This window comes from Podarcis raffonei, chromosome 16 (assembly GCF_027172205.1).
Source record: "Podarcis raffonei isolate rPodRaf1 chromosome 16, rPodRaf1.pri, whole genome shotgun sequence".
NCBI lineage: Eukaryota > Metazoa > Chordata > Lepidosauria > Squamata > Lacertidae > Podarcis > Podarcis raffonei.
This window is the reverse complement of record NC_070617.1, coordinates 33,831,468-33,849,553: the sequence shown is the minus strand read 5'-3', so window position 1 is coordinate 33,849,553 and position 18,086 is coordinate 33,831,468. Positions and strand designations below refer to the sequence as shown.

Below are 18,086 nucleotides of genomic sequence, written 5' to 3'. Positions count from 1 at the left end.
GTACCTCTGCTTACGTATCCCTCCGCTTACTTAAACTTCAGGATACATAAGTGGCAAACCAGGAAGTATATTTCTGAATTTATGCCACATGCACAGAAGCGGTCCCTCCGGTTGCAGAAACCTCAGGATCCGACCGGAGCTCCGGAACGGATCCCGTCCGCAACCGAAGGTACCACTGTAAAGAGTTAACTTTTATCTCCTTGACATGCTCTGGTGTCCTACGAGTCCAAAAGTCTTGGCTTGTGTAATTCAGCTCTTTCCATTTTTCTTCTTGCTTGCAGGTGGAATGCCTCCCACCCCTCAAGCGGTACAGCTCACTGGGCAGAAGCAGAGCCAGCAACAGTATGACCCCTCCAAAGGGCCTCCTGTGCAGAATGCGGCAAGTCTCCACACTCCTCCACCTCAGCTGCCTGGGAGGCTGCAGTCAAGCAATGTCCCCCTCCCGCCTCTCCCAGCGACCCTGCAGCTTACGCAGCCACCACAGCCGCCGATCACAGACTCTCTGGCGCAACCTCAGATTCACGTGAAGGCCCAGCCGCAAAGCGTATCCGTTGCCGCTGCCGTGCCGCATGGTCAAGTTCAAGTGCCACTTCAGCAGCAGGTTCAGTCAGCGGCACTTGTACAAGGGCAGATAACAGCCCAGGTATCCCAAGCACAAGCTCCAGCACAGCAACAGGTATTTGGGCAGGAGCATGTGAAAATGTAGCCTTGGTGAAAAGTCTATCCCAAATGTTTATTTATCTGTGCAATCTCAGGAACTCCAGCCTGCACTTCTACAGGCACCACACTGTTTCCATTCTGCATTTGCAAGAAGTCATTCTTTTGGTGTGGTAGCATCTGTACTTTGCAACTCCCTGCCTGTTGATATCAGGCAGGCACCATCACTGTATTCCTTTAGACTCGCCTGTTGAAAAAACATTCTCTTTCAGCAAGCCTGTTAGACACATGATTTTTTAAATAATCAGATGTTTTATTGTGTTATTTTTAGACCTTTTTTTACAGCTTTAAAATGTTTCAAATGTGTTATCATTTTATTTTTTTGCTGCCCTGAACCCCTTTAGGGAGGAAGGGCTGCATATAACTTGAATGAATACACGGAAAAGTAAGGGGCTGGAAGGTCCCATCTAGAAATATATAACTGGCCAGTCGCATGTGTGTTTTGCAGCTGACCAGCTTGTTCCTTTTTATGGAGGGTAAGCGGTCATGCAAACAGGCTTCAACACAGGGGTACCACAAATAGAATTATTTTCTATTCAAGTGTGATACCAGGATACAAAATGCACAGGGTGCACACATGTGGAAATGCGCACATGTGTGATGTCAGCTGCTTGCCTTCTTAAAAATATATGCAAGATGGGCAGCTGATCATTTTCCAGTCACTGCTCACATCTGGAGAGAAGCAGCTAAAATGCACAGGCATTCATATTGGATACAATACATGACTTGCACACTTTGTTCCTACACATCGTAACCAATGCCTATCTAGGTGCTCATAGGTGGTCTAGATTTGAACATTCCTTGTGGTTTGCTTCCCCCCCCCCGCCAGGTGAAAGCTGAAGTTAGAACGAGGAGATTTATAGGGGGGTGTAACTGACATTGTCCCCCAACACTCCCCTGCTTTTCATGTTTTATGGTTACAGTTGCAGATGTTAGAATCCAAACCATGTAGTCTGAACCCCTGAATTGGCAGAGAGTTTCAGTTGGCATGCTTACTGCAACTTAAAAAGCTATAAATGAATAAATTATGAGAACAAACTTCTTTAAGGTGAATTGACATTTGACGTTTTATTATCTTTTATATTCTGCTGGGTATAAATAAAAAGATGGTGATAATTAGTGTTACTTACATGTGTATATTTGTGCACCCAGAGTGAGGCTAATCAAGATTAAGGCTTTCTCAGTTCTCAGTGGCTTCCATTGACTTCCACAGAACAAGGAAAAAGGATGAGATGGGTGCTGCTTTTGGGGACGATGAATGCAAAGGCTACCCTCAGTTTCTGACATTGGGTGGCATGGCCTTTACTTGTAGGTAAACTGCAGCTCTTCAAGCTTGGGATGGCGCTTGCTTGTGTGCTCATTTTTGCAATACAAAGGCATTGCACCAGGCACCTCACAGGCTAAAACAGCTGGTGTTTCCTATGTGCTGTTGTAACTGGCTACAGTAGTATTTTCTTTGAAACAGCCTAGTTTGCATAATTAGGCCAATATTTGTCTTTGTATCATATTGTAATTCAAATGGCAGCAGTGTCTCACTCCTGAACCCCTTTCATTTGGTCTTTTTAACATGGATGTGTGCCTTTCACAGGCAGTGACCCCAGCGCGACCTTCGGCAGACACCGTCCAAAATTCCCAGCGTCTTCCAGCAAGCGTGCTTCCTCCTACCTCATCCAACCTACCAGCAACTGTTTCCAACGTGGCACCACAGACCACTTACCCAACACAAACCAGTCGAACTTCGCCAGCGACAAATAAAGCAACTTCTCCTATTGCTTCCAAGCCCCCAGGCTTGGCTGTGACAACAGCACCAAAGATTCAGAGTCCGGCTCAAAATACAACAGTTCTAGCACAGGACAGCTCCCAAGAGAAGCTGGCAGAACAAGTTAAGCTGGTAAGAAAACCCACTGCACAATCCGATGCCAGAATTCCCAGTATACACACAGATTATTCATTTTTTTTAAAAAGAGAAGCTTTGAGGTGATGGCTGGATTCTTTTGCTGCTGCATGAGAATATTTGCAATATCATCTGCCTTACGATTAGCGGTAATGAACAAGGAGACCCTTTGTTAGTGTTGTTGAGTTTCTCAGAACAACCATCCCTGATTGCAGATCAAAAGCAGAACTTGGGTTTGTCCTCTAGCTGTGATTTGATTCCAGACAGTTGCAACGGTTTCTTTTATCGTACCAGTTAGACATAGTTCAGGAAAGATTACTTTAGGTGCCTCTCTTTCCACGGGTTTCCTGATCTTTCAGATAGCGGCTAACCACAGGGCACCCATCTCAATCCTGATAAACTGATAAGTCACCACAGATGCCAGTCTGATGGGATGGGGCATAAACTGCCTAGATCTTGCAGGATGGGAGGTGTGTTCTTTCTAGGTATCCAGTCATAGCATCAGCTGACTGGAAGTCAGAGCAATGAACCTTCGCCTATGTGCCTTTAAACCCTTTCTCTACTAATGCCATGTCCTGGTGAGGATAGACAATACAACAACCAAGGCCTGTGTGAACAGACAGAAATACCCAGGCCCAACACCCTAAGCATCCAGACCGAATCCCCTCTCATCTGAACAGAGGCCAACCTGTTACCCATCTTGGCACAGCTCATAGGACAAATTTTATTACTTGAATTTCTAAACTATGGATCTGGGAAAGTGGGCCTTGTATCAAGAAGTACTTCAAGAGTTCTTCTGCCCTCCTCTCTTCAATTTTGTTTGCATCTCCAGAAAATACAAAACCACCTTACTTTCCCATGGTACTTTTTCATTTGAGCAGAGAGCATAGATGTGTTTCACTCTACCGGGCTGAGGGGCCTCCTGTATGTCTTTATTCCCATCCTCTCCGCCTGTCCAGAGTCTTGAGAGAAAAAAAGCTGGAAAGGGCTACTCTGTGTTTCTGATTGCCCCTCAATGACTGAAGAAGCCTTAGTTTTCAGAAATCTCTGTTAGTATGACATCTCCCCTAGTCCCACTTTCCTAGGGTTCAGTACTGCTCCCACATCCTAGCTGGCTGCATCCTGGTGACTGAATAGTAGGCTCTCCTCAATTTCGGAGGTGTAGCCTGAATAGTACATATAATGCTATTCTCCAGATTGTTGTCGTTTAGTCGTGTCTGACTCTTTGTGACCCCATGGACCAGAGCACGCCAGGCACTCCTGTCTTCCGCTGCCTCCCACAGTTTGGTCAGACTCATGTTTGTAGCTTCGAGAACACTTTCCAACCATCTCAACCTCTGTTGTCCCCTTCTCCTTGTGCCCTCCATCTTTCCCAACATCAGGGTCTTTTCCAGGGAGTCTTCTCTTCTCATGAGGTGGCCAATTCTCCAGATAGCATTCTCCAGATAGCATTCCACTAACGGAATATATGAGACAACCTGGAAGGCCTTCATAAGGTGCTTCTGCTGAAAAAGCCTGGACTACTAAGATCTCTTCAGAGTGGCCTGGACCGGGGACTTGAGCCCAACAGCCTATACGAGCAGGCTTCATCTCCCTCTTCCGTACTGTGAAATAAAGGAATCCAGCCACATTTACAACCCTCATATAGTCCATAGGTTATCTTGGAGTCTTCAGAGGGTCCCCTGAAGCTCTCACATTCGTTTTCTTTGAACCTGATAAGGAGGTGCAACTTAACTACTTATTTTGAAGGTACCTTTTCTGGTGGCCAATAATTGCAGCTCACAGAATATCTGAACTGGGGGTCCTATCTGTGAGTAGTCTACACTGACGGAGCCATCCTGTGGATGTATTCCTGAGGTGACCTCGGCCATCCATTTTGTGTAGGAGCTGATTCTTCCATATATTGCACCTGATACGTCATAAAGCTTAACAATACGGTATATTCCCTACTTTTCCTGGGCAGAAGGATTACTTAACCGATTACCTACTGAAAGTGTTGTTCAATCCAAAACAGAAAGGTCATTCATGACTTTTATTTAAGTGGGCCTTTTAATCCAACTTGTTTCCATTCTTGTTAACGTTAAGTACTGCCCCCTTTTAGTCTGTTGCAATCTTCAGTTTCGTGTTAAAATTGGATGGTTTTCTTTATTTTACTCTTTGTGTTTTATTATTATCAACATCACATACCCCAGTGAGTTTTACTTCTCTATGCTTCAGTTCAGTGAAATAAAATTTTCAGCAAAGGGTTATGAAACTCTAGAAATAGGCACAAACCTGCCTATTGAGTTAAGACCCTCATTGTATTCTTTTCAGCACCTGCTAAAAACGTTCCTGTTTAGACAGACCTTTCCAGATGCTTAGAAAGTTGAAGTAATTTTAATCAGTTTTAGTATTTTAATTTTTCTTGATTTTCCTGTTTTATCTTTTGTAAACCACTTTACTTTTTTTTGTTTTTGCAATCAAGAGGTGTATGCATTTTATGGAATAAATAAGTGCACAAAACAATAGGAGCTGCAACAAAATGTTTCAGTGTGGAGTACTTCTGTTCAAGATAGGTAGCCAGCCATGCTTTCTTTCAAGGTAATCCGTTCCATCCTCACTTATACTTGGTTTTCTGTCCCATTCCCCCACCTCAAAAGTCAGAATTCCATGGCCACTGAGAATGCAGTGAGCTATTTTGGGGGGGTCTCTCCAGTTTTTCTCCCTGACTACTTTTTTTGGTACTTCTGCAAACATCGAGGTACTTCTGCAAATATTGATTATACCTTCTACCTGTGTGTTGCTGGTTCCACTTGAGCTACATAATGATCTGTCCTTGGAGAATGAGTTCCATATCAGTATGCATACTGAACTTTTGCCTGCTGCGTGTGGAGAAACAGAATGGGGTGGGAGCAGCCTCTCTCTTGCTTCCTAACTCTTTATGTGTCTTAATCACAGTCCTCCTCTTAAGCCACACCAGCATGTGTGGATTCAGTGAGCTGTAACCCCTCCACCCCCTGAAATATATTACGTGACAATGCTTCAGGTAGCTAAATTACCTTTTCACCTGTTGCTGTTGATGTTTACTTTGGCCTATTGGAAACGCAATTTATTTTCAACAGCACCCATTTTTATTGCTTGCTTGCTTCAATAAGGAAAACCAAGTCCATCAACGGATAGCAGAGCTGAGGAAGGAAGGTTTGTGGTCTCTGAGACGGCTGCCCAAACTTCAAGAGGCTCCCCGACCCAAATCTCAGTGGGATTATCTCCTGGAAGAAATGCAGTGGATGGCGACAGACTTTGCTCAAGAAAGGAGGTGGAAGATGGCCACTGCTAAGAAGGTATTACTGTGTTTCATTTGTATCGTATTGGCAAAATATTATTGTTAATTAAATTTATGTACCTCCCTTCATCTAAAGATCATAATTAAATTTATGTACCTCCCTTCATCTAAAGATCTAAAGGGCACATTACAACATAAAAACTCAAAACCACAAACTACTTAACATTATAACCAAAACAATAACACCCCCCAGACACATTTAAAAGGCCATAGATCGGGGTCGGCAAAATTTTTGTGGCTTGGGCCGGTTCACGTTCCTGCAGATGCTGCGGTGGGCCAGAGTGTGTGCGGACGCATGTGCAGCTGCTATTTCCATTGTTCCTATAAGGCTTTATAGGTCAAAACCAGCACTTTGAATTAGGCCCGGAAACTGATTGGCAGCCAGTGCAGTCAGGTCAGGATTGGTGTTATATGCTCAATCTGTCTTGTGCCAGTGAGCAGCCTGGCCTCTGGCCTTCTTGGTGGCTGTTTCCAGACTTAGGAACTTTCTCCCTAGAGCAGCTGGCAGGTGAAGACTTACTTGTTTCAACAGGCTTTAGGGAACTGACTGCTTTTAATGAAAGTGCCGGTGCCATGCTGCTTTTTTGTAATTATTCATATGGTTTTAATAGATTTTTAAAGTATGTACTGTATATAGTTTTCATTTTATCAGTGTTTAATTGCTTTTTAACTTTTTTTTACTACGTTTTTAGAGGTTCTTATTTTTATCTGTAAGCTGCCTCGAGTCCTATCAGAAAGAATAATAATAGTAATATTAGTAGTAGTAATAGTAATAATAATAATAATAATAATAAATTTGCACCAGCGTTGGTTTCTAAATCATCTTCAGAGGCAGCCACACGCATAACATGTTGCAGTAATCTAACCTAGAGGTTACCAGAGCATAGACAACAGAAGTTAGGCTATCCCTGCCCAGTAGGGGTGCAGCTGGGCCACCAGCTAAAGCTGATGGAAGGCACTCTGTGCCACCAAGGCCACCTGAGCCTCAAGTGACAGCATTGGATCCAACCTCTACAGCTAGAATAGGAATAGCCAAGTTCTGTTCTGAGGGACTGCACTGTTTTCCAGGGCATGGTGGCTCTTTTGCCTCACAAATTTAGGTTTTCTTTTCTTAAAATTTCTCCTGTGCTTGAGTATAATGGAGGTTTTCCCTTCTGGTTGAGATATTGAAATTCCTGGTCTCCCCTAACAAATGGTTAATACAATTGTTACTATGGTGTGTAAGCCCTCAAATGACTTTTGTTAACAAAGAGCAAAGCCTGCAGTAAGCTCTTAATGCTGGGAAAGCTTAAGTGACAAGGAGGGCTCAGTGTCCTCCATGCTAGGGAGCTTCTGTTTCAATTTCAGAAGTAACAGTGAAAACCTAGTTTTGGTTTTTCCACATCCTCTTACGTTTGACAAAGTCTAATTCCTTTTCCAGAAATTTCCTGTTTATGCCTTCACTTGACAGTTTGCTTTTCAGTCCCACAAAAGTGGAGCCCATAACCCACCCCCAGTATACATGAAAGCTCCCAGGTTCAGTCCCTGACATTGCCAGTTTAATTTATTGGGTAGCAGGTGGTGTGAAAACCTTTTGCTTGGGACCCTGGAGAGCCACTGCCAGCCACAGAAAACCAGCCTTCCTCAATTTGGTGCTCTCTAGATGTTGTTGCGCTCTGAGCTCCCATCAGTCCCAGTCACTGTGGCTAATGGTCAGGAGTGATGAGAGCTGTGGCTCAGCAACATCTGGAGGGCACCAGGTTAGGAAAGTCTGGAGCAGACAGTACTGAAATGGATGAACAAATAGGCTAACCTGCAATACAGCAGTTTTCCTGGAAGCTGGCTACTTGATAATTAGATATGCTAAAATGGCCATACAAGTAGTTGTAAAAAACAAAAGTGTATTGGCATGGAAGAATCCTTTCTCATTGTCCGGTGATTTTATTTTGATTAGATGGTCCGGACTGTGGCTCGATACCATGAAGAAAAGAAGCTTAATGAAGAGAGGGCCAAGAAAGAAGAACAGAACAAGCTGAGGCGCATTGCTGCGACGATCGCGAGAGAAATAGAGTATTTCTGGTCTAATATTGAGCAGGTAGTGCTTTCCTTTCCCTTTGCCATTCAGCAGTCAAGCGGTATTGGTTTTTAAAGCCTAATGCCACAATCCTTCAAAATAAAACCTTGTGTGGAAATAAGTCCTGTTGTGAACCCAGTCAAACTTAACTTCTGAGTAGACATGCAGTATACATTGAGTTGCACGTCATGTTTAATTATTTGTTTAAAATATTAAATACTTAATTTAAAGCATTTTAACCTCCTATTTGAAGGCTCTTTGAGTGGCTTCCAGTGATTAGCAGTAAGGCAGTCTCTTTTACCACCTTGGCTCTCTTAAATCTTCTCCATTTCTTGTTTTTTTCACTGCCTCCTGAAGCGGGGGGGGGGGGGGGGAGCAGAGTGAGCTGCTGGCAGCTGCTCCATTGCTGGTGTGGAGGGCTGCAGTAGGTAGAGGAGTACAAGTAAAAATTGGATGCCCTGAATTGTAGGATACAACCGCCTTATCTCCACTAAGATAGTTTTAAAGATCTTCAGTGTTATCTGATTGTTCTGTCTGTCACATTTCATACCCACCTTTAGGTTGTGGAAATAAAGCTTCAGATTGAATTTCAAGAGAAAAGGAGAAAAGCATTAAATTTAAAGCGACGACATTCCAGGAGAGGTAAGAATTTCTACTTTTGGATTGCTTTCTGCAAACAAGGCTGCTGCATAAATTGCAGGATGTGTGTTGTTGCTCAAAGATAGAATGCCCGCTGATAACTACGGTAGTATACTGAGAATGATGTAAATATCTTTGCATTCTGCAGTACATTTGGAGATGCCTTAACTAAACAACTACCCTAATCTGCTTGCTCTCCTTGCTATTCCTACTAATCTTTGTTTACTAAAGGGTTAAATTTTTTTTTTAATACAAACTTTACAGGACAGGCAATGCTAAGTGTTTCCCTTACGTTGCAAGTTACAGACATTTTTTTATTCTTCTATATTTGTTTTAATATTTTATATTTCTTGTATTTGCATTGTGAACTGCGAAAGGTTCACAGTGAACCCTATGGTCTCTCAACGAATATTCACCTGTTCTTTACTGTGCAAGATTTTATGTATTTATTTTCCCCTTGTTTCTAGGAAATATAAATGTTAGGCTAATAAATGCAGGAAGTATTTAGTGACTTATAAGAGGCATAACACCTAACAATTTTACAGGTAAAGATGCAAGACATTTAGAAGATATTCTTATGGACAAAGAAACAGACGTGGTAAGATTATATATAGGTTAATGGCTTTTGCAAATAACAAAGTATTTCATGGATTCCCCTAACTGAATCCCATGGGATGTCAGGTGACACAGTTTTTGCACACTGTTTCCCAAGAGCTGACAATCAGCTGATCGTCAGTGCTGAGGAAGCCCTGCGCACAACCCTTCCCACCCAAACCTTACCTTTACCTGCCCTGCATCTGATCATATACAGTGTAAGTGTAGGGCCAGTGAAACAGCCTTGCAGGAGTCCTGGTGGGCCTCATTAGGCCTGCAGGTGAGCGGTTTTCCAACTCCGATTTATAGAGAGAGGCCAATATAGAAATGTATCTTTTTCCTGTCCTCTTGACCCATAGAAGCAATGTGTTTCAATGGCTTGGTTAAGATCCTCACAAAGTTTGATTTGGAATAGTGAAATGTAGCAAGAAGCATAAGCTCTGTTGATGGCTCTCTTAGTTTTCCAGCTGCCAGTCATGATATAAAGTTGGCCCACTTTATGGATGGGACTTGGATCTTACAAATACCAGGAAATATGCCTGGGTTGTAGGAATCTTTTTGTCTTCCCTTTGATGAAATTAGCAGGAAGAAGTAATGGCATTTTGACTTTAAACTTAGGGACCCTTGTTTCAAACAGGAAGTGTTAGGTAGAGGTCTCCTCTAGGTATTACTGTGTGTTTGGCATGTATACCAGTAATTCCCTTGCTGCTTTTAAAATTTATTGGAAACATTTATATGTATTTTCAGGGGCCATGGACATCTGGAAGAAAAAGAAAGGCAAGCACTTCATTGACAGATGATGAAGGTTGGTCACTTAATATACAGTGGTACCTTGGTACACGAACTTAATCTGTTCCTGAAGTCTGTCCTTAAACCAAATCCGTTCTTAAACCGAGGCACGCTTTCCCTAATGAGGCCTCCCGCCGCCGGTGCCCTTCCACCGTTCGGCTTCCGTTTATAGACCGAGGTAAAGTTTGCAAACCGGAGCACTACTTCTGGTTTTGTGGAGTTCGTAAACTGAATAGTTTGTAAACAGGACTGTTCGTAAACTGAGGTACCACTGTAGTAATTTTCTGCTCCACTGTTTTAATCTTAGCTTATCTCACCCATTTCTCTGTAAATCTGATAAAACAGACTGCGCAAAATGGTGAGGTGTGGAAAGCTCCTGTTCACGATGCTCTGTTGCATTCCCCTTATCTTTAGGTTCCCCACCACCACACACAGGTCAGTCAGCATTATGTGGCTACTGAGCATGCTCAGTCCTCACTGGGCTCTTATAGGGGATGGGGATTGTCACCTCAAGGTATTCTTTCTAAAGATTTGTTGGTACTTCTGCAAACCTCGTGAGTTCCCTGACCCTGTCGACGCCTCCCACTTGTCCATGGATTTTGCCATTTTGACTTTGTAACGGATTGGAACTCACACAGCTGCCTTTCAGCCATACAGTTCCCAAGGGTGGCTTAGAATAATTTAAATCACTATCACAATGGAAAAACCACACCAGAAACCCAAAGGAATTAGTGAGTTTTTAGAGTGGAAAGAAAGGGAGATAAAAGTACAGCTTAAAAATACAGAAATCTGTTAAATGCCACAAAATCATTGGTTTGGAAACTTCAAGTGGTGCAGAAGGACCCTCGTACCTACGGGACCGCCTCTCCTGGTATGCCCCACAGAGAAACTTACGGTCTTCAAATAAAAACATCTTGAAGGTCCCAGGCCACAGAGAAGTTAGGCTGGCCTCAACTAGAGCCAGGGCTTTTTCGGCTGTGGCTCCGACCTGGTGGAACACTCTGTCACAAGAGACTAGGGCCCTGCGGGACTTGACATCTTTCCGCAGGGCCTGCAAGACAGAGCTGTTCTGCCAGGCCTTTGGCCAGGGCACAGCCTGACTCCCTCCCTCGGCAATCTTCGCGGAGCTCTGGCCCAATGGTGGCCAGTGGCTTGAATTTAATTAATTTTATAATGTGTGATTTTAGAGTGTTGTTTGTGTTGTACTTTTGTATTGTTTTATTGTTGTTAGCCGCCCTGAGCCCGGCTTCGGCTGGGGAGGGTGGGATATAAATAAAATTTATTATTATTATTATTATTATTATTTTATTTTATTATTATTATTATTATTATTATTAATTCAGCGGCTAGTTTGCTCACTGGGGCAAGACGGTTTGAGCATATAACTCCAATCCTGGCTCTGCTGCGCTGGCTGCCAATTAGTTTCTGGGCCCAACTCAGAGTGCTGGTTTTGACCTCTAAAGCCTTAGACGGCTCAGGACTGCAATACCTCAAGGACCACCTCTGCCCATATGAACTGACCTGGACCCTGTGATTATAATCTGGTCCTTCTACATGTGCCCTCTCCACGAGAGAATGGCTGGTGGCTCCCCATTGTGGAATGCTTTCTCCAAGGAGGCTTGCCTGTCACCTTCATTACATCTATTTAGGCGCCAGGCGGAAACGTTCCACTTCAAACAGGTGGAACTATCTATGGCCTTTTAAACGTGGTGTGTGTGTGTGTGTTATTGTTTTGTTTGTTGTTATGGTATGTAGTTTTTTGTGTTTTTCTATTTTAAACTGCCCTGGGATCTTTGGCTGAAGGGTGGTGTATAAATTTAATTAGATGATGATGTAGTAGTATGTAGAATATGACCATGAAGAAGGTCATATCATCACTGGTAGCTGCCTGCCTCATCTCTGAAGGCACGAAGACCCGGATCAGGTCCTCGAGTGAAAGTCTTGATCCAGGTGTCCTCACCCTTTTTGGGGCCTGGTGGCACATTACGAAATAATGAGAAACTGTTATAGGCACCACATAGTGCCCATTTCACTTAAAGGAATACTGGTCATGTTCAGAGAGACACTCCTCAGCAGGCAAAATACCACATGTGCTCCCCCACATAACCACAGGCAACTCTCTTTGCAGCAGCTAGCTCCTCTGAAGCAAACCAACAATATACACACTACTACCACATTCATAATAAAAATAGGCATACACAAAAAGCAGGAAGCATCCCTTCTCAAAAAGCAGCAAACGAAAGGTCAGGGGAAACACCACACCCTAGTTTCCCCTCCATTTCTCAAGCTTACTGGGTAATGGCAGCATTACCAGGAGTTTCAGCAGGAGGGTGGAAAGCTCAGATTCCTCTCTAGCTGAAACGTGAAGGGAAGAAGGCAGGGCAGCTTAATGCCTACATATTGTTTTCCAGCCAGTCCAGTTGTTGCCCAAGTTTAAAAATGAAAAAGTTCCAACCTTTAAAAGGTTTCAGACTTAAAGAGAATATCAGCATCTTAGCTGGTGCTAAGGGTAAGTGTGTGTACGTATCTGGGGGTGCCGAGGGGACCCCAGCTCTTGGAGTAGGAGCCTACAATAGATGCTGGTCCCTATTAATGGCAGTGCAACTTAGGTGAATGTATTATGAATGGGTGTATCTTTAGCACTATGTTTGATTTTTAGTTCTTTTTACAGGGGCGGGGTGGGAGGGCTATATACTGTAATGCTAAAGGTGACAAGCTGAATCTTATGCCAGCAACATGCAGCTTCCTACACTCAACTTGATTCATTGAATTTGTGTTGTCTTCTAGTTGAAGATGAAGAGGAAACCATCGAAGAGCAGGAAGCTGAAGAAGGCAATGTCAATCATCAAATCGAGCTATCCACTTTGGCAAAGGAAGGTGAGTCCAAAGACTTCTGAATAGCATTTCCACTGAATGACTGAGAATATATGCCTGAGAGTATATCCCTTTCTCTTTGCATACTGCTTTCAGCCTTAGCATCATTGATATTCTCGTTGACTTCTTATATATTTGGAGAGGTGGTAGGCTAGACACTTTTGGAGTTCAAAACGCTTTCCAATTCATATGTTGGAACATGGCACAGATAAGAAATGCATGATGGTCTGGTTCACACATAGCGAATGGTTTACTGTGAACACGCTGATCTTTATGTTGTTTCACTCCTCCCTGCTAGTGCGCGGAGAAACAAACCACAATCCTTGGCTTAGTCTTCCATCTGTGCCAGAGAATTCTGGTTTGTTTTGCTCCAAACAAACCATGGCTGGCAAACCAAGAACAAACCTTGACTTATCACTATGGTTTGTTTTGTGTGAAACAAACCATAACCTCCGGTTTGGACATAATTCTAAGTTACTGTGTGTGTGTAGCGAAGGAGGTTAGTCAGGGTCAGGAGTCTTTCTCTCTACCCTCCGCCTCCTCTTCCCATCATCCATAGATGCTCCTTTGGTTAGACCTGGTCATACTACTCCATATTGGTTTGAGCACTGATGAGACCAGCTGTGGAAGGAGCATGGAGATCTAGTTGGAAAAACCCAAAAACCCAAGAGAGGTGATAGGGAAGGAGTGGTGTGACATACTCAGAATGCCCCCTTGGCTGAGAAAAAGAAATCCAGAAGGAGGCTGAACCACCTTCCCCCTGGTCTGACTCTGCATCTGTGAATGAGTCCTCTTTTTCCTCTCCCAGCCCTCCCAGTGCCTGTGGGAACTCTGCTCTCTGGTGAGCCTGGGCATATAATCTCATTTGTGATCTTAATTAAATTGAAGCTTGAGAATGCAGACAAAAAAAGTCTTTTCTGCTCTAGAAATGAATACTTTTCAAAACGAAACATTTTTTAAAAGCGCTCTGTTGATGTTTACATGAAAGCCTTGCGTGGATGTTAATTAGGAAGTGCCCTTTTAAAAATAATATTGTTTGAAAACACACGACAAAATGGTTTTTGTCGTGCTCAGCTTTGGTGCTAAGTAACTGCAACGGCATCACACTTTGCTTTTTCAATCTCATTCAGCTGAACTGTCGTTGGATGATTTGGTGAAGATGTATGAAGGTGCCTTTGCCGAGAATTTTCACTGGCCCCAGCCAAAGCTTGAAGAAGAGACTAGTGAAGAAGGTATATTTTGGTGGCGTTTCATTCCAAAATGCCATTGAGCTGCTCTAACCTTTTTAGGGGGAATGTTTTGCATCCACAGTTCCGCAGATGTGTTTTGTTTTTTAAAATTTAAGTAGCCTACCTTCATCCTGTGTCCTTGGGATGGTTAATATAATAATACAGTGGTGCCTCGCAAGACGAAATTAATTCGTTCTGCAAGTTTTTTCGTCTTGCGAATTTTTCGTCTTGCGAAGCACGGTTTCGGAAAAGTTTTGGAAAAGCTTCAAAAATCACCAAAGTCTTCAAAAACCTCAAAAAAGGCTACCACACCGCGTGCTATGAGTTGCTCCTCGAAGTCAAGTCGCAACTGTATTAACGGTTTTAAGAAAAAGGAAACAAACTTGCAAGACGTTTTTGTCTTGCGAAGCAAGCCCATAGGGAAAATCGTCTTGCGAAGCAACTCAAAAAACCAAAAACCCTTTCGTCTTGCGAGGCATTCGTCTTGCGAGGTACCACTGTACTTCATATTTATGCAGATCTTTAGAATTTTCAGTGGATGCTGTCTAGTAATCCGTGCAACAGCTCTGTCAGGATTATAATCCTCATATCGCAGATGATGGGTGGAATTAAAGCTGAGTATGAGAGCCTTGTTTAAGGCCACCTAGTTGCAACCTTGTAAATTTGAACTATAAGGGCATATTCATTCTTAAACTGCTACAATACACCAACAGTGTATTTGCTCATGCTTTAACGTTAGGAAGGTTGCAGGGGAGGAAGACAAAGGAGAGAACAGAATTCAAAGCATGTGTAAACAATTAGCAATCTTTCCTCAGTTATGCATGTTAACAGGGATTGGACGTACTCATGTGCACAAGATCCCTACAGTCAGTGTGCATTTGTCCCATGCATTTTTGTTTAGTTGGTGGCCGCCACAGGAAGTGATCAGGCTGCGTTACTTAACAAAGCATGATTTCTTCCTTTTTCTCTCAGTGGTAGGGCAGTGCGGGGTGTGTGAATGGGCCGGCCTTTTCCAAAGGCCCTTTCACAATTCTGCTGTTTAAATTTTATTTTGTTCTCTTGATTGTTTTGTTTAGAAGTGCAGCAAGTGGTGAGTTAGTCTGAGAAAGACTGACTTTCTCAAGGCCACCCAGTGAGCCTTGTGGAAGAGCATGGATTTGAATCCAAGACCAGCTCTACACTATATTTCCTGACAGTGGAACGGCTTCATGCTGTCTCCTGAAGGCCTGCATGCTGAGATGGAATGCCATCTAAACCAGGCGGGGTAGATAACCCGTGGCCCACTTTCTGGACTCCCAACTTCCACCAGCCCTGCCTATTGGCTGTGCTGGTTGAGCTGTATATGGAAGTTGGTCTCTCCAAAACATCTGGAGGGCCACAGGTTACCCTTTCCTGATCTAGGTCACTGGGTTATTGTTTATGATCCCATTCTCATCTGGATTCACTGTCTTGGATTCTAGTATGTGCAGAAATATTTTAAAGTGTCAGGTGGTACTCTGACGATTCTGCCTGTGCAAAAATGATTGTTTGGTGTATTGTTTTGTCAGAGATGGAAGACCACACAGCTGAAAGGGAGAGTGTCCAGAAGGAAGTTATCCTGATCGACTCTCTCCTTAGCATTGATCAGTATAAGGGCGCTGAGAGAGCAGTTCCTACTAAGAAACATGGGAGGGACATCGCAGAGGTAGCGGCTGCAGCAGAAGCGCTTTTGCCAAAAGGCAGCGCCCGGATCACAACTTCGGTAAGTATTTTCTGTTCCATTTGTGGCAAACAGTTGACTGCATGTAGAGATGTCCCCACCGCATTCTTGCAGTGCAGTTCTAAACTCATTGGCTCAGAAGTGAGACCTGCTATGTTTAACAACACTTTCCCCCCAGATAAGTGTGCACAAGATTGCTGCTACTATCTGCTGCTTTCTTCTTGCAACACCCGCCCCCCCGAATCCATAGTTGTACAAGTGTAAAAGTGATCTTTAGTTTGAATGCTCAGCAATCTTACAAAACTGTTTCCTCCGTGCAAGCCTAAGAATTGATATGAAGGTGTCATTTTTGTTCAATTGACCATTTGAGTGCCCCTGGAATTCCTTTAACATTTGTATTATGAAAGAATTCTGCAATGGTGGGGGTAATGCTGCTAGATAGAAAGTGGCGGTAGGCTAAACAGAATTGCCCCATATTTTAAAAAACAAATATCCACCGGCATCCAAGACAAGTTCTTTGTGAACTGCTCTGAGATCTGAGGATGAAGGGCGGTATACTACCACTAATTCTGTTTGAGAAGGGGGAAACTTGTCTAGATCTTTAGAAATAAACTTGACTACATTAGTAAAAAGCTGCTGGTTGTCCTGTGGAGGAATCTTGGAAGTTTTTAAAGTGTGGGGCTGCATGTCATTTTGTTGCAGGTTAAATACAACACTCCTCCCCTCTTGTACGGGTCCCTTCGAGAGTATCAGAAGATCGGATTGGACTGGCTTGCCAAGCTGTACAAGAAGAATCTCAATGGCATTTTGGCAGATGAAGCCGGGCTTGGCAAAACGGTGCAAGTTATTGCTTTTTTTGCACATCTGGCGTGTAATGAGGGTAAGCCTGCCCTCTGCTTTGTGGCTATTATTTACTGAAATGGGAAATGGTCCAGGGCTGGCTTTCTTTCTTTTTTTTTAATAAATTTTTTATTAATTTTTCAACACATATTAAAAGACAATACAAAACAATACATAAACAAACAAACATATAAACACTTATAATTTCTTAACCTTCTTTTCCTTAAGCCTTCTTTCAGCGACTTCCCCATACCTCCTTTTTCTGCATCCCTGTTTTAAATCTTTCCAGCAACCCCTGATTTTAATTACTTATAACACTTCCTTTAAATCCTTTTTCTCATGTCCAGTTGTTTATCGCTGCAATTCTATTTTGATTACTCAAAACATTTTAACACTCATTAATTTTACAACAGTTCTTAAGATAAACTTTAAATTTCTTCCAATCTTCTTCCACCGTCTCTTTCCCTTGGTCACGGATTCTGCCGGTCATCTCAGCCAGTCCCATGTAGTCAATCACCTTCGTCTGCCATTCTTCCAGTGTGGGTAGTTCTTGTGTCTTCCAGTACTTTGCTAAAAGTACTCTTGCTGCTGTTGTCGCATACATAAAAAACGTCCTATCTTTCTTTGACACCAATTGGCCTACCATGCCCAGGAGGAAGGCTTCTGGTTTCTTCACAAAAGTGCATTTAAGCACCTTCTTAATTTCATTATATATCGTTTCCCAGAAGGCCTTAATCCTTGGGCACGTCCACCAAAGGTGATAAAAAGTACCTTCAGTTTCATTACATTTCCAGCATTTGTTATTGGGCAAATGATAAATTTTTGCAAGCTTGACTGGGGTCATGTACCACCTATAAATCATTTTCATAATATTCTCTCTTAAGGCATTACATGCCGTGAACTTTATACTGGTGGTCCATAACTGTTCCCAGTCAGCAAACATAATGTCATGTCAGGGCTGGCTTTCATGCCAGCGTTGGGCTCCTCAGAACTGAAGAGCTCTCCTACATCCCTCTCCTTCTCTTCCCTTTGCCAGGTGACTGGGGCCCTCATCTCATTGTTGTTCGGAGTTGTAATATACTGAAGTGGGAGCTTGAACTGAAGCGATGGTGCCCTGGGTTGAAAATCCTGCTCTACATTGGCAGCCAGCAAGAACTTCGAACAAAAAGACAGGTACAGCACTCTGTAGATATTTAAAAAAATAATAATTCAATATCTGACGGCTGAGCAAAATTCCACCTATATTTCTCATTCACTATAGCTATGCCCCATCTTCCAGCTGAGATTGGCTTAGCAAGCAAGTAGCTTACAAAAATTAAAATCCAAAATATATGTGCAATATATTGGGAATAGTGTATGTACATGTCAGGGTGTTTTTGCCCCTGGCAAATTGCCTGTAAAGGAGGAGTGGGGGAGCATCAGACCTGGCAGATAAA

The 18,086-nt window shown here is 43.0% G+C and overlaps 1 protein-coding gene across 20 annotated transcripts in view; it reads left to right on the top strand.

Annotated features, from left to right (window-relative positions):
• EP400 (E1A binding protein p400) overlaps positions 1-18,086 on the top strand; it is a 75,995-nt gene that overhangs the window by 12,309 nt on the left and 45,600 nt on the right. For all 20 annotated transcript variants that reach the window (XM_053370053.1, XM_053370036.1, XM_053370034.1 and 17 more), the window contains 12 exons: positions 282-676; positions 2,306-2,608; positions 5,746-5,931; positions 7,867-8,007; positions 8,547-8,628; positions 9,171-9,223; positions 9,967-10,024; positions 12,796-12,885; positions 14,013-14,114; positions 15,659-15,852; positions 16,513-16,690; positions 17,687-17,823. In XM_053370053.1, coding sequence (XP_053226028.1) covers positions 282-676; positions 2,306-2,608; positions 5,746-5,931; positions 7,867-8,007; positions 8,547-8,628; positions 9,171-9,223; positions 9,967-10,024; positions 12,796-12,885; positions 14,013-14,114; positions 15,659-15,852; positions 16,513-16,690; positions 17,687-17,823 — 1,919 coding nt within the window. The remainder of the gene's footprint in view (positions 1-281; positions 677-2,305; positions 2,609-5,745; positions 5,932-7,866; positions 8,008-8,546; positions 8,629-9,170; positions 9,224-9,966; positions 10,025-12,795; positions 12,886-14,012; positions 14,115-15,658; positions 15,853-16,512; positions 16,691-17,686; positions 17,824-18,086) is intronic.